The sequence below is a fragment of the Panthera tigris genome, chromosome A3, assembly GCF_018350195.1.
Source record: "Panthera tigris isolate Pti1 chromosome A3, P.tigris_Pti1_mat1.1, whole genome shotgun sequence".
Classification (NCBI taxonomy): Eukaryota; Metazoa; Chordata; class Mammalia; order Carnivora; family Felidae; genus Panthera; species Panthera tigris.
This window is the reverse complement of record NC_056662.1, coordinates 108,535,498-108,551,087: the sequence shown is the minus strand read 5'-3', so window position 1 is coordinate 108,551,087 and position 15,590 is coordinate 108,535,498. Positions and strand designations below refer to the sequence as shown.

At 47.7% G+C, this 15,590-nt stretch overlaps 1 protein-coding gene across 1 annotated transcript; it reads right to left on the bottom strand.

The window, feature by feature from the left end:
- Positions 1-321: 321 nt before the first annotated feature.
- Positions 322-8,271, bottom strand: LOC102950579 (cytochrome P450 1B1). Its single transcript, XM_042982141.1, has 3 exons — positions 8,197-8,271; positions 6,773-7,819; positions 322-3,911 (listed from the first exon to the last, which is right to left on the bottom strand). Exons 2-3 carry the CDS (start codon positions 7,816-7,818, stop codon positions 3,296-3,298), a joined length of 1,662 nt encoding a protein of 553 aa, XP_042838075.1. The 5' UTR covers position 7,819; positions 8,197-8,271; the 3' UTR covers positions 322-3,295.
- Positions 8,272-15,590: the final 7,319 nt, after the last annotated feature.

Below are 15,590 nucleotides of genomic sequence, written 5' to 3'. Positions count from 1 at the left end.
GCTACAACATAAAGTAAAACTTCATAACAAGATTATGAAAGTGATTTTTATTATTGGACAATGGTGTCCTGTTATAGACAGTTACAGGTACAGAATGCTTTTAATTGGGCATATCAAACAGCAAAAGATACATATGAATGCTGTGTCCCCAAAATGGATTTCACTTACAATTATGTGTTATAGTTGCTCTGTACATATTAAAAGCATAAGTGATGAAATAGAAAAATAAGAAATGGTTAAAAAGCTATCATAGAGTTATAAACATCTACTAAAGTATCACACTGTGTATCATAGCTAAGAACATACCAATTAATATAAATGCTATGCAACTATTTGATCTAATATAGATCTAATAAGGAAATGTTAAGGCCATAATAACACTTCACAGGTGAAGGCTAAGTTCTGAGACATGAGAGCTTTCAGGAAAAAAAAAAAAAAAAAAAAAAGTTTTCTGATAACCCACAAGACAAACCTGAGACATCTTTCTGTTTGGAGAAAAAGCAATTTTCTTACAACGTCAAAGCTTCATATATAAAGGAAGCATTTAATAAACAATATACTTTATTACAATAACCTGGAGCAGATATTCTGACTACAATGGCGACCAGCAAATAGATTCTTTCTCCGGAGGAAATAAAATAAGGTTTTCTGATTAAGCCAGTAGCCTCATTATCGTAGTCTCCAACCAAGTGTGGTTATTTTTGCTTATTTTTGGTTTTGCTTTCCTTCCTTTAACGAGGTTATAAAATATACAATCAACTAGGCTGTATTAAATAAGCCAGGTAACCTCCAAGAGCCCACCTTACTTCCTCGTATATAAGCTGAGCTTTTCCCTTGCCAAAATTGTTGGATGAACTGAGCCTACACACACAAAACAAGATCACAGCACATCTGTATTTGGTTGACTTAATGAGGCGTCCAGATCAGCACACGATTGCTTTTGCTACCATACGTCTCAGAGTCAGCGGGCTAGGGCATGGTCTCAGCCTTGCTTAGGGCAAGGGGGGTGATGACGTTTTGGAATAGCTGGTGACAAAAAAAAACTTAAACACATTGGGTAAGCCTGACCTCTACAGTTGAATTTAGTTGCCTTTAAAAATAACTGGCACAGTTCTCCATATTCAAGAGGCAGCACTATGAGATTTGATTCCATGAAATTTTTGTTAACAAAATAATTCCAAATCACAAAACAGATCTGTGTTGTAGATTTTTCTTAAAAGTCTACTTGGGATTTAACGTTGGCCCACAAAGTATCTTATTTCTAAATGTTCGTATTTCAACTTTTGTGCCGCAAATTAATGTGGAACGCGTGGGGAAATGCGTAACCATTTTTCTTCCTTTTCATTTCTCGCTCGTTTTTCTCACCACCCCTCCACACGACTGCCAAACACTCCTTCCTTCCTCTTTTACAATTTTGATGAAAAGATTCCAAAGATCTTCATACAATGTAGGAAAAGCAAGCTTTCAGGACACTGCATGTCTCCTCTGAAGTCCACATGCAATGAAAGTTAAAGCTCTAACCTTCACTTTGTACTCCTCCGATCTTCCAGCACTTTTTTTTTTTCCGTTTTTAGGATCCTTACATAAACAGAACCTATACATTTCGTTCAGGCTTTATGTTTTCACAGTTTCCAAAGTGACCACTCACTGGGTTGACCATCCTGAACAGCCCGCCTGATCTGATCAGCTCCACGGGAACATAATGGAATCTTCAAAACAGCCTCCCAAGACTACCTTTGGATTCTGACTTTCCAAACACAGACATGAATGCTATTACAAAAAAAAAAAAACCAAAACATCATTTAAAAGAAAAACTAGGTCTGTTATGATGGGAAGTTTCTCCCTTGGTCTCTAATAAAGAGAACATCCAGATAAGTCACTGCATTTTTCACTATTCATCAGGCAGACACTGGTTAAATTTCTCTGCCTTGCACAGGCTAATAATGGCCGTATTTCCAGTAACTTCGACTGGAACTCAACAATCAGAATGGCTTTACGATTAAATTCAAATTGAAGCATGCCAAGAGTTTAGAATTATGGCATATTCACTACGTCAGTTTCACAAGGCGATTCTGGATTGCGGATATAATTTTAGAAAATATGTTGTAAAATAATAAGGAACACATCGTACAGACCCAATCTTGAAATTATTCAGTTCTCATTCAAGTTGTGGATCAGAGAACAGACTTTGCTTCAACTTGGTTTTCATGATGTCGAAACAGGCTTGTTTCCCGTATCTGAGCCAAAATTGGTTGAATCGAACTTTTTGATTGGTCTTTCTTTTGGAAAGACAAACATTATTCAAACTTTACTTAACAAAAATAATACTATTTAATGATACGATAACACACATATTGCTTATGAATAATTATATATGTATTGAATAGTATTTGGTGACTTTATTTTTAAAGTACGAGACTGAATGACATCAGTGCATTATAATCACATCATTTAAAGCTTAGCTGGGCTGGTAAATCTTTTGTTGTTGATTTGTTTTTTGTTTTTGTTTGTTTGTTGGTTGGTTGGTTTTTTGTTTGTTTTGCTCATAACTGAAATTCTGTACTTTGGCCACCAACAGAGGTATGACTTCGGCTTGGAATTTTTTACAGCTGAACAACTTACACTTTAAAATTCATCATAAATCACTGAAACTTACTATAATCACTAAATCAGCCACTATTAAATTTCTCTGTAAGCAAATGAGTTTATGACTTTTGCAAAAAAGAAAGCATATCGGTAGGCAAAAAGGTAAATCCATCCATAGGCGCTAGAGCTTAACTAAACTATTTTTTATTGAAAAGGTGAAGAAAGGAATTTCTGGTCTTTACTTTTCCCTTATCACCTTCAATCACATGGCTTATACTGAAATTATCTGCCTCTGTGTATTCAACAATATATTTTGAAACTTTGCTTAATGTGATTTTCTAAGGACCAGATCTCAGCACACAGAACATCAATCTTGGATCTCACCCACAAAGGCATTTTTACTGAAACACTTCTTCATCAGGTCATTTGTGTCTATGCTTACGTGTGTTTAAATCCAAAGGATGCTCCCTCAAGAAATTATTGTTACCAGCCCTTGATTTATGCATAAAAATTCTTTGGACCCTTTCATTCTTTGATTCAAAAAACTCTTCTAGAAGCTCCTGCGTAGCCCAGTGCTCGTCTGAGCACACATGTGTGAAGCACATCATCTGGGGGTCAGCTGGTCTACGCTCACTTTAGAGGCTAACCGAGAAAGTGACACAGAGGAGCTAGAAAATTCTACTCCCTATCCCCCCAAACCTGAGTACTTCTAACATTCCAGCTTGCTTCTGGCCTCACACTGGCAGTCCTCCTCAGCTTGTAACTTTTGGACAGCACTATCGAGGAGCTCCATGGACTCTCTGAGAGTGACGTTGATTTTAAATGACTTGGGTTTAATGGTCAGACCGTAATCAAAATCCATTTTCGGGAGTTCGTCTGGATCGGCCTTGAAATTGCACTCGTGAGCCAGGATGGAAATGAAAAGAAAGAGCTGCACCTTGGAAAGCTCTTCCCCAATGCACCGCCGTTTGCCTACTGAAAAAATCATCACGCTGCTGGCCAGGTCCTTGTCGATGAAGCCGTCCTTGTCCAAGAACCGGGCTGGATCAAAGTCCTCTGGGTTAGGCCACTTCTCCGGGTCATGATTCACGGACCACTGGTTAACAAAAACCACCGTGTCCTTGGGAATGTGGTAGCCCAGGACGGAGGCACTGGTGGCGGTGGCGTGAGGAATGGTGACGGGCACAAAGCTGGAGAAGCGCATGGCTTCGTAAAGAAAGGCCATGACGTAGGGCAGGTTGGGCTGGTCTTGCAGGCAGGGTAGGCGGTCTCTACCCACGACTTGATCCAGTTCTGCCTGGACCCGAGCCTGCACTTCAGGATACCTGTTTGGTTGTTAATGCAGAAGGAGAAAATGAGTGGGGAAAAGTAATTCTTCTTTCATCTACAAAGCACATGACAATTTAATTCCACTTTCTTTGTCTGAATCAGTGGCTGAATTAACATTTCCAGACAAACAAACACACAAAAACTAAAATGGTTTCCTAATTTCTCACTAAATTACGGGATGGATGAATTAATAGCTCTATTTCCCATAATAAGCCTCACATGGCTAATGCTCTTTCCTACTGTAAGTCGAAAAAAGTCTAAGTTTTCTCAGCCTGAAAAAGCTCCAAACAGACAAGGCCAACTTCTCCATGAGGCACAGCAGACCATGCCAAGGACCCACAATACTTTTCAGGAGCCCATGGAAATGTTTTCCTTTCTTTTAAAATCATTAAAAAAAAAAAAAAAAAAGTTTAGGTCAAAGAGAATATTTTAATATATAATTTTAATATATTTATCTTTAAACAAATAGTAAGAAAATATCATTAAAAAGTTTTCATGGGGTAATAAATCTACAGTGGCAAAACCACCCAGGACCCATACAAATAAAAAAGCAGCCCCCCAAACGGGTCCTTCCCCCGCCCAACACACACACCTTCCTTTTAATTCCAGCAGACACACTGCCGTCACTTCATACAAACTGGTATCCCAACAGACAAAGGTACAGATCGTCTAAATTTAAAAGAAAATTCCCAGTGTTCAAGGGATTATGGTACAAGCTGTAATGCTTATTCACTGTCAGCGATACAAATAGTACTGTCCTTTTGGAAAACAAAATCTTAGCACTAAGCAAGATGCATAGGAGTTAACTCCTCCCCACTCCTTTTTTAAACCCAGTAATCCATGTCCAGAAATGTATGTGCAGGAAACGACAGGTGCAAACATATCTGACTACAACAACAGTCAAAATTTTTAAAAGGCAGTCAACAATGTTAAAAGAAGCGATTATATATAATGGTGTTATTACGGCAAAAATATTAGGTAACCATCAAAAGTCACTACAATAAAGTTTAAAAGATGGGGAAATGTCCATTACAATAAGTGAAAATGCCAGAAGTTAAAAAATAAAGTAAATAATTATTGCATCTCTGAAAAATAATTCAAGCATGTATGGGATGAAATTATGGGTGATTTAAAAAACTGCTTCATGAATAGCATACTTCAGGAGTCTGGAAACTTTTTCATAGAGGGCCAGATAGTAAATACTTTAGGCTTTGCAGACCAAACCCTCTGTCACAACCAGCCAACTCTGCCTTGCGCTATGAAGGCGGCCATAGACAATACATAAATGAGTGGGCATGGTTGTATTTTGATAAAAAACTTACACCCAAAAATGAGCAGTGTAATTTGCCAACCCCTGTCCTACTGTCTTCGCTAAAATGAAGAAAAACGTATTCACCAGCTACATTGAACTGAAAGTGACTCCAAAATTGTTTTATTTACTTTTGCTGCCCAATTCAATCTCTAATGGAAAAAAAAAAAAAAAAAAGGCAGTTTCTAAAGATAATGTTTATGGCAGGTGCAAACGACCCATTGCTCTCATTTTGGGATGTCTTCTTCCTGATCTGTTATGGACTTCTTTTTGATTTTTGCTCATTGCTCATAGCTTTTCTGGGGCCTTAATGCTGAAAAGAAATTTTAAATATACAAAAACTTCAATTTATAAAAGCAGTTGCACAGTCTAAGGACACACAGGTTGCAGGATTCTAATAAGAATCCTTCCAATTCTGGGTTGGAATTCCTTGCCTTCCAATTTCTTGCCTTCCAATTTCTTGCCTTCCAATTTCTGGGTTACCAACAAATTCAGCAACCCCCCACCACCACCACTTCCTTGCACACCAAGAAATGGCACAACCAGGATTTCTGCTCTCTCAAGGCAACCAAAATTTGCCTTTAGTGAGACATCTGCCTCTGGAGCAGAGATGCCCACAAAACCTGGCTGCTCTGTTAAATCTAAATTTCAGATAAACAATGGCTAATCTTTTAGTAGAAGTATGTCCAATGTGGAATTTATTTTTAGTTTTTACGTCTGGCAACACCCTATGCCAGCAACCTGTTTGCTTCCTGCGTGCAGGGCTTCCTTCCCAGAGGTCGGCGACCTTAATCAAGGTGGGCACTGCCGACCGGCTCGCAAACCAAGCCTGGCCCAGGGACCAGAAAAGTCCGTCCGCGGGCGCCTCCTGGATACCGTGTTTGCCTTTCGAGACGCTGCTCTGCGCTCGGTAAAAGTGACTGCTTCTCCGGTTTTTTACCCAGACACTTCTCACACTGCTAGCGCGGCGTTTTCGTTAACCCAGCGCAACCCGCTAGTTTCTGGCCGCCTTCCTAAAGCTTCCGTGCGGGTTCACGGTTGGCGGGGCCGGCCTCCGAGCACTTCCTCTGCCCGGGAACAAAGCCCGGACGCGCGGCTGGCTTGCAGCGCCGGGGCTGGGCGGCCTCGGATCTGCGCCGGTGACAGGCTGAGCCCATCAGGCTCGTGTGTTTATTGAACATATTTACCCGTTACCCTGTCTTTCGGAAGCGTGCCAATTTTGCCTCTGCTGTGTCAGGGAGGCAGACATCGGCGCTGATCTGCAGACACTTAAAAGATCTTGCCTTTCGGGGCTCTCACAAATGTGTCCCCACTTGGAGAGGCAGCGGGCGACAAGATCAAAGACGCGGGCCGCGCGCGCGGTCTCAGCCCGCACCTTGCCTTCCCGAGCTGCGCTTTCCGGCCGCGATCTCTGCTTCGAGAGACGGGGACCTGTCGCGAAACCCCAAACCCTGCCCAAACCCTGGGCGTCCGTCGCGACCTCAGCACATTCTAGCCTTTTCCAGGGGAGGAAAGGAAGGCCCGGCCCACGCCTCCTGGAGGTGTTACCTGGTGAAAAGGATGAGCAGCCACTGCAGCGCGGTGGAGAGCGTGTCCTGGCTGGCGCCGAAGATGTCGGTGACAGTGGCCGGCACGTACTCCATGTCCAGCCGCGCGCCGCCGTCGTCCGAGCCCTCGGCCGCCTCCGCCTTCCCCGCGGAGAGGATGAAGGCGTCCATCATGTCGCGGGGGGCGGCCCCGTGCTGCAGGCTTTCTCGGTGCTTCAGGAACTTGTTGAGGACGAAGTTGCTGAAGTTGTGGTTGAGCTGCTCGAACTCGCGGAAGGCGGTGCGCACGGGGTTGGGGAAGCGCTGCAGCCAGGGCAGCACGTCCACCAAGCTGCCCGCGCCCACCGTGCGCCCGAATTTGTCGTTGTGGCTGAGCAGCTCGCGGAACTCCGCGTCGTCGTGGCTGTAGCGGCAGCCGAAGCACACGGCGCTCATGACGTTGGCCACCGCCACCACGGTCAGCTGCCGCGGGTCGACGTAGGCGCCGCCCGCGCTGCCGCGCACCAGCAGCTCCACCAGCTCGCGCGCCTCGCCCAGCACGTGGCCCTCGAGGACGCGCCGGCTGCGCGGCTGGCGCGTGCAGAAGGCTCGCATGGTGCTCTGCGCCGCGCGCCGCTGCGTCTTCCAGCTCTGGGAGTACTGGCCGAAAGCCAGGCTGCGGCCGCCCGACACCACTCGAAAGGAGGCGAAGCGCGGCCGGTCGGCGAAGGCGGCGCCCTGCTGCACCAGCGCCTGGCGGATGGCGCGCTCGCCGTTCAGCACCACCACCGGGCAGTTGCCCAGGCGGATCTGGAAGACGTCGCCGTAGCGCCGCGCGAGGCGCGCGAACGAGAGGTGCGGCGCCGGGCCCATCGCCGCCGCGTTTCCGATCAGCGGCCAGGCGAAGGGGCCGGGCGGCGCGGACCCCGGCTGCCGCCGCCGCTGCCTCAGCAGCCACTGGCCCACGTGCACCGCGGCCAGCACCGACAGGAGCAGCAGAAGCGTGGTCTGCTGGGTGGACAGCGCGCTCGGCTGCAGGGGAGCGTCGGGACCGAGGCCGGTGACCATACTGGAGAGAGAAGGGCGAAGGCGTGACACTCAGGTGTGCAGAGAAAGGAGCGGGCGCCCCACGCCCCTACCCGCTAGGCGTCGGGTTCCCTCGCGCTGTTGGGAAGAGAGGAGGTCCGGCGTGGGGCAGGTCAGGGAGGGCTCACTGGGGAAGCAGCAGAGGACGCGCCTTTCCCGAATCCCAAACCCATTCCCCAAAGGAGAAGGGAAGGAGCGCGTCCTCTCAGTGACCCGGACTGTCCGTCCCCACCCCAACCCCTTCCTCGTAGCGGTTCCGGCAATTCGGGGACAACCCGAAGGGCATCAAGGCGGAGGCGCTCGGTTCCCTTCTCAGTTCCCCCTGAGGCCGGGGGAAGGCGGCTCCGTGGATAGACTGACCTGCGAGGTGGCGCGGTTTCCAGCGGCGCGGGATGGACGGGTCCGAAATAGGGCTGGAGCCTTCGTGGAGAGCAAGACGTCTCCAGGAAGTCCGAGGCCTCGCCTGGACACCTGCTGCTCTGGGAGCTTGAACACCCACTCTGGAGCCTCTAGGTGTCGTCCGAGCCAGGGGCGCTGGGATTGGGATGAGGACCGAGAAGGGTGCCCAGCGCTTTGCCCAGCCCTGCTACACCTGGGGCCTCGGCAGAGCTGGGGTTTTCTCACAGCATGCGCACTTGAGACTGGGGTCGACGAGTGGAGTCAACTCCTAGCCTTCACGCCCCCCGCTCGTCTCTGACAGCTGGGGTCGCAGAGGTGTGGCCCGTTTGCACACAGTCAAGCCAGAGGATCCGAACGCGCCACCCCTCCTATCTGGCTGCTAAGGTCTGTGTGTAGCGGAGTAGAACCTGGTGGGGGGCGGGGCTTGCGGGGGGCGGGGCGCCGGGATGGGCCAAGTCCTGGGTCGCCGCGCTCGGGAGGTCACGCGAGGCGCTCGCGGCGCTCCCCGACGGCCCTGGCTTTACGAACTTCCCGTCCGCCAGAACACTAGTCTTAATCAGTCCCTCCCGATCGAAGGTGCAGTTTCCCGGAAGCGCGCTGGGGACAGAACCTGCCGGTCGCGCGGCATTTTCCATGGGGAGCAGGCCTCCCTCCCGGAGCGCACGACCTTCACCCCCACCCCCACCCCCCTCTCGGTGACTGAGCTTGGTTCTCGAGACAAACCCGCTCGGAATCCTCGGGCCCCCGGGCCGGGAGAGGGAACCTGTCAGCTTGGGAACATGGAAAACCGGGTTGTGGTGGCGGCTGGCCTTACAGCCTCCCTAGTTATTTTATTTTAACGTTCTTGCAAACAAATCGGCCCCTCGGATGAGGCCCTTTGTAACGCAAAGTTCTCCTTCCACCTCGGGCGGCGAGATCAAGAATCCCTGAAAGACGCGGGGCTGCGGCCCCGGGGCCCCGACCGTCCTTAGCACACAAAGGCCAGCGCTGGCGGGGCGCAGCTGGCCGCGAGGTTTCCCGCGCAGCAAGCCACCACCCCCACCCCAGGTGGCGCCGCCCACTGCCAGGCTCGGGGCCCCGCTGGCTGAGTCCGAGCGCCGCCGCCGAGCCAAGCCGGGCGAACAGGGGGGCGAGGAGCAGAGAGAGGGGGGAGGGAGAAGGGGGAGGAGGAGCGGGAGGCAGATCGCGCGCCTGCGAACTTTATGGGGTTGAAAAGTTTCCTCTGCAGTCGCCTCCCCCTTGCGTGCGGAGCTTTGCCTCGCGTGCGCGGCTCCTGGAAAGTCGTCTCCGGTCATATCCCTCGGCGCTTCTCACGGCACCTGCCCCGCCGAGGCGGCGGCGGGGGCGGCGGCCCAGGGATGGGTGGAGGCCGCCACCACCCAGCGCGGCGCACGCACCCCGGCGGGTCAGGCAGGCGGACCAGTGCCCCGAGCGCGTGTGAGTGCGAGATGGGGATGCTTGCTTCAAAGGGGAAGCCGCAGGCGTTGGGGCCGCGGTAGCTTCCCCGGCCCGAGGCGTCCTTGCTTACTGGCTGGTACCGAGCATTTTCAAGACCCTGGAGAGAAAAGGTCTTCTCTGCCAGGCTGGGGAAGGGTGGGACGGCTGGTGGTTAACCAGGTAGGAATTGTATCTCCGGGCCTCCGGGATCTTCAAGTGGCCGCGTCAAAGTTGAGTGCTTACCACGTGACACCCCCAGAGCTTTGAGTTTTACGGGTGCTGGGAATCTTTATCGTTCTATTGTGTCTCCGTTTACACATGTGGGGTTCAGAGAGGTTATGTGACTTAACCAAGATCTCACACACGCTGTAAAAATACGATTACAGCCATACAGTATAATCTTAAATGATTCCTGTTTTCAAGAAAGTGATTGAAATGCTTGCATGACCCGTGGGATGGTTTTCTCCCCTCCCCACCTCTTACCTGCTATCAAGAGGTGAAACCAGAATGTGAAGCCACCGAGTCCTTTTCCAGATCCATCAATACAAGTTTATGTGGAAGGAAATCCTTAGATATAACAAAAAAAAAAAAAAAAAAAAGGCTTCCTGCCTGCCTTTAAAACAAAAAATCAGCCTGGATGGCTCAGTCGGTTGGGCCTCCGACTTTGGCTCAGGTCATGATCTCACCCTTGTGGGTTCCAGCCGGGCATGGGGCTCTGTGCTGGCAGCTCAGAGCCTGGAGCCTGCTTCAGACTGTGTCTCCCTCTCTCTCTTCCCCTCCCCTGCTTGCACTGTGTGTGTGTGTGTCTCTCTCTCAAAAATAAATAAACACTAAAAAAAAATCAGCTGGAAGAGTTGTTTTAAATGGTTGTTTTTGTTTACAAAGTGAGGATTCTGAGGACCACAAAGAAGAAATAGTGTGGTCACCTTTTGCAATTAAATGGATTTTGAATGAGGGAGGCCTAGGGACTATGCCTCATAGCTGCCCTTGAAATAAGTGGTTAAATTTTAAAGAAGCATAAAGAGGTGTCTGAAAATCAAGCTTTGTGAGAGACTGAAACCCAACAATAAACTATCTGACCTGATAAGAAAACACTTTTTTGTAAAAGTCTCCATTCAGTAGTTTTTGAGAGGTCCTCTGAAAAGGACTTCATGCCTATACTGGAGTACTCAGATCCCTGATGAGGTGGTTTTTGAGCAACTGGGTAAGTAAGCATTGGTTTCTCAGAGCTGTGTTGGCCTACACATCCTTGGAAATGAGTTTCATAACCTTATGATGTTCAGCTTTAGCAAGACCCTTGCCTAATAATTCAGTTCTAGACTGCTGAACACATCAATCTCTCAGTAGGCTTTAATTTAGTAGACGGGAATTGTCTATGGGCTAATGCCAATTCTGAGCTATCAACATTCCCGAAAGCCTCTAGCACAGTATCTCTATGGGAAGCAGAGCAAATGCAGGTTGCCTTTAAACCAAGTAAATTACTGTTTTCAAAAGTAGAACGCAAGGCTGTTCTGAAGACCGGTTAATAATTCCTGAATAATGCTGTATAGTTTTTAGATAAACTGGATGCGTGCCTTCTTTTTTAATTTTTTTTTAATGTTTATTTATTTTTAAGAGAAAGACAGAGTGCAAGCAGGGATGGGGCAGAGAGAGAGGGAGCCACAGAATCTGAAGCAGGCTCCAGGCTCTGAGCTGTCAGCACAGAGCCCAATGCGGGGGCTTGAACCCACAGACCGTGAGATCATGCTCTGGGCGGAAGTCGTACACTTAACCAACTGAGCTACCCAGGTGCCCCTAGATGCATGCCTTCTTGCCATAGCACATAGTTTAAGCATAGCCTCCAAGCTGTGGTGCCTTGGGCTCAGCTCTTGTTCTAGCACATGCTTTAAAAAAGCAGAAGAACCAGGGTGCCTGGGTGGCTCAGTGAGTTAAGCGTCCCACTCTTGATCGCAGCTCAGATCTTGATCTCAGTGTTGTGAGTTCAACCACCACATTGGGCTCTGCACTGGGTGGGAAGTACTTACGTACTAAATAAATAAATAAATAAATAAATAACAGAGGAACCAGCTGAGCCAATGCTGTCAAAAAGACAGGTCCTTATCGATCATGACAAACCAGAATGACTGGCTCTACTAACACCTTCAGAATTTGCAGGCCTCAGTTTCTCTCTGACTTTGTGGTATAGAGACCTCTGTTAGAGGACCCAGCTGGTACCTGACAGAGACCTAGGGTAAATCCAAAGTGGCCAGCCCAAGGTAGGGCCCACCCTCTAGTGAGAATCCCCAGCAGGCTCTTTAGTTATCCACGAAACTTCTCAACCAAAGCCGGTAGGATTTAAGGCCTGGTATCTCCTTTCAGTCAACAACCAGGGTATGGGAATAGCCCCCGCCCAAATCTCAAACTTGAATTGTTTTGGTGCAAATAACTTTCAAAAAGAACAGCTCAGCTAGAGAGAGAGTTTAAAGCAGATTGTATTGTATTGATTCCAAAGAACAGAAATCCCGCTTAAGCTTGTTTAAACAGAACAGGAATGTACTGTCTCATGCACAGGGAAGGGTAACCGTGGTACCTTACAGGATGGAAGGACGTGGGGCTGCTCTCCCCAATCCCTATTTTGCTGGTGTCCGGTTGGGTTATGTTCTGGAGACTCTTTATGTGCTAGGAAAGCTGGCCATGAGCAGTCCTGGAAGGACTCCAACATGTCCACCTTTGTGGCCAATGGTCTGGGTCAGGTATCAGGAGAAGAGGGATGGGGGAAGAGGGAACACGCTAGGAAGCCAGAGATAAAAGCCCCCCTCAGTCCTCATGTGTCTCGCTTCTGTCCATTACTCCCTTATGGGTTGAGGGATATACCCCAAACCTATTACCACCACTACCACCATCATCATCATCATCATTTTAAATCAGCAAATCAGATAGATGCATTACACCTGGAGCCAATAGCCAGGAAATGACCCTTATGTCATCAGGCTAGAAGTTGGTTTTCTATTTTTTTTTTAATTTTTTTTTAATGTTTATTGGTAGAGAGGGGGGTGAAGGGGCAGAGAGAGAGAGAGAGGGAGACACAGAACCCGAAGCAGGCTCCACGCTCTGAGCTGTCAGCACAGAGCCCAGCGCGGGGCTTGAACTCACAAACCCCGAGATCATGACCTGAGCCGAAGTCGGACGCTCAACCGACTGAGCCACCCAGGCGCCCCAGAGGTTGGTTTTCTTGATGGGCTTTTTTCCCTTTAGCAGAATCCCCGTGTCAATTTCGTGGCTGAACCCTGTGCTCTTCCAAGCCCCTCCAAGCACACATATACACAGGCCCTGAGAGGAGAGTGGAGTAGAAGAAACAGTCTCTGGCAAGCCTTTGACATGGGGGATGCGCAAGAATCAGTAATCAGACCCGTGCTAGTAGGCAGAGAAACAGAGATCGGGAGATGTACCAGGTGTCCGAGGCAACTGAGAATATGGCAGAGGGAGCAGCAGTAGGAAGCTGACATCACATGCTGGGAATTGAGAGCATTCTTAGGAGTTCACACCCAAATCCTGTGCCCCACCTGACTTCCTTCTATTCCCTTCTTCCTGGTAATACACAGGCTAAGAAGCATAGAGCTAAAAAAAAGAAAAAAAAAATCGATCTCATTTCATCGAATCTCAGAAGCTATCATTGGTGGGATGCACTGTTATTTTATGCATTAATATAAAGGCGGGGGTGGGGGCTGCCATTTGTAATGATGCCACTGATTAATAAGACATATTCTAATTTCACAGACGTTAAAAAAAATTAAGTGTGTTTTAGGATCAACAAAGCCCTGTGCATGCTGGCAATGATTGTCCGGATCCTCTGCCTTTGTATTAAGTAGTAGTGGTCCTCGGAGCTCTTAGAATGAGACAGTGGGGCCAGGAGCGTTACCTACCAAAACCATCTCCCCTTTCATTTTTTTAAAATTTGATGTGAACAACTAATGTTTTCTCAATTCCATGTCAAGCGTGGGAAGAAACTGCTTTGGAAGATTTTGCTGATTTTATTGGCCTAAACAAACCGAAGAAAACAGTGCAGCTTAAGGCAAGTTTCTTAGCCCTCCTCCCCTTCCAAATGGAGTGCCCCACTAAGCTCTTTCCCTATAGTCTGGTATCAGTGACAGCCACAAAGCTACCCTGTATTGTTCCGGGTTCCCACCCAAATACTTTCATGTGTGTTTAGAAGTAAATGGGCATCAGTGTTTGCAACTTAGTCTCAAACAATTCAAGGCAAAAAGATGGGCGGGGGATGGTGTGGGGGGGAAGAGAGAGAGAGAGAGAGAGAGAATGGAAAATGATAAAGCAAACATGGTAAAATGTCCCTAATTGGAGAATTTGGGTAAATGAGAGTTCCTTGTGATGTTCTTGCCACATGTCTGTAAATTTGAAATAGTATCAAAATTAAAAGACACTCAAGAAAAAGTTAAAAGTTACTAAGAATAAAAACTAGGAGCATGGGAAAGAAATATCTTTGTAACCTTACGATCTTACATGTCTTCTCAGTTTTTATTGAGAGTCTCTTATAAGAAAGGACAGTGAAAATAACCCGGGACTGATGAGTCCTGCAGAGTCCTTCATCTGATATGGTTTTCTTGGAGTCCAGGGGCTAAGAAAAAATCTGTGCTCCACGGGAATGGTTTTCCTCAGCGCTGATTTGACCCTTCCCTTCTTTGCTGCCCTCACTCTTTGAATGCTCTAAGTGTATCTGGGCCTATGATCTCCTCCAATTCTTTTTGAAGATAAAAGGAACATAATATGTAAACAGCTCCTGCCCTTGGTTTCACTGTGTTCTTGTTTTCAGGAGACAATCCACTTAAAATTTTTTGCGCTGCATAAAAGTAGCCAGGGGTGCAGTTCTCAGATTGCTTCTTCATGCTTCCTATGGTTTCTTTCCTTCTCCGCCATCTTTGTTCCCCTTGCTCTTCATTTTTCCTTCTTTATTCTCACCCGTTCTCCTTCCTTCCCCCTTTCCTTGGCTCCACTCTTATCCCACTTCTCCTGCATTCCCTCCGAGACCTCCATTCTTCCCTCAAGCTACCACCATCTCCTTCGTCCCCCTCTCTCCCCACCTCCTACTGCTCTTTTCTCTCTCACGGGACAATAAAGAGTGAGAGGCAGAGGAGAGAAGAGGAGTGAAGAGAGCAAGAAAAGGGGTCAGAGAGCTAGAACAACTAAGAAAAGACAAAGGAGCAAAATATCCAATGCCGGAGCTAACAGATAACCTCGGCAATCAGTATGGGCTCCCACCCAACGGGACTTTCCTGCTCAGTGTTTGTGGGGTGAAGCAGCCTCTAACTCAGGACAGTGATGACTTCAGAGGAAGGGAAGGGACGCCAAGGTCTGGGGTTGCTTCTGTACATTTGTACCCTGAGTTTTGACTATCACCCCATCCAGTTCCTGAAACTCACCCTTTTGACAGTAGAACTAAGCCTGCTGTCCACTACCTTCCTTGGTCAACAGAAAACAACTTAAAATTTCCTAACCCTTTGATCGGGCAGAGAAAATCATTAGGCAGGTGAAGGATATGGTTTTTCATCTTTGTTTCCTAAAAAATGAATATTTACCAGGTTACCAAGAAAATGCATAAGGCAACAGCAAGTAAAGTACAACAAACAAACAGGCAAACAGAAATGTGCAGTGGGGTTCAGCTAACTGACAACATCTAGCCATAGCCATGCTGATTGGTACAGCTTCCCAATCTGGAATAGATTCTTGGTTGAGGATCCAGATCCCAGTCTTCTTTTACTCCATTCACCTCTTAGTTTTTAGGGTTAGATCTGTATTCCCTCACATGTTCTCTTCTCTTTCCACAAAGGAACAAAAATTCAGGTCAAGAACTGTAGTCACATCCAGGCTGAAGAAAATAATTGGTAGATAAATAACTCAAGTGGTTATTCCTCCCCTACACATTG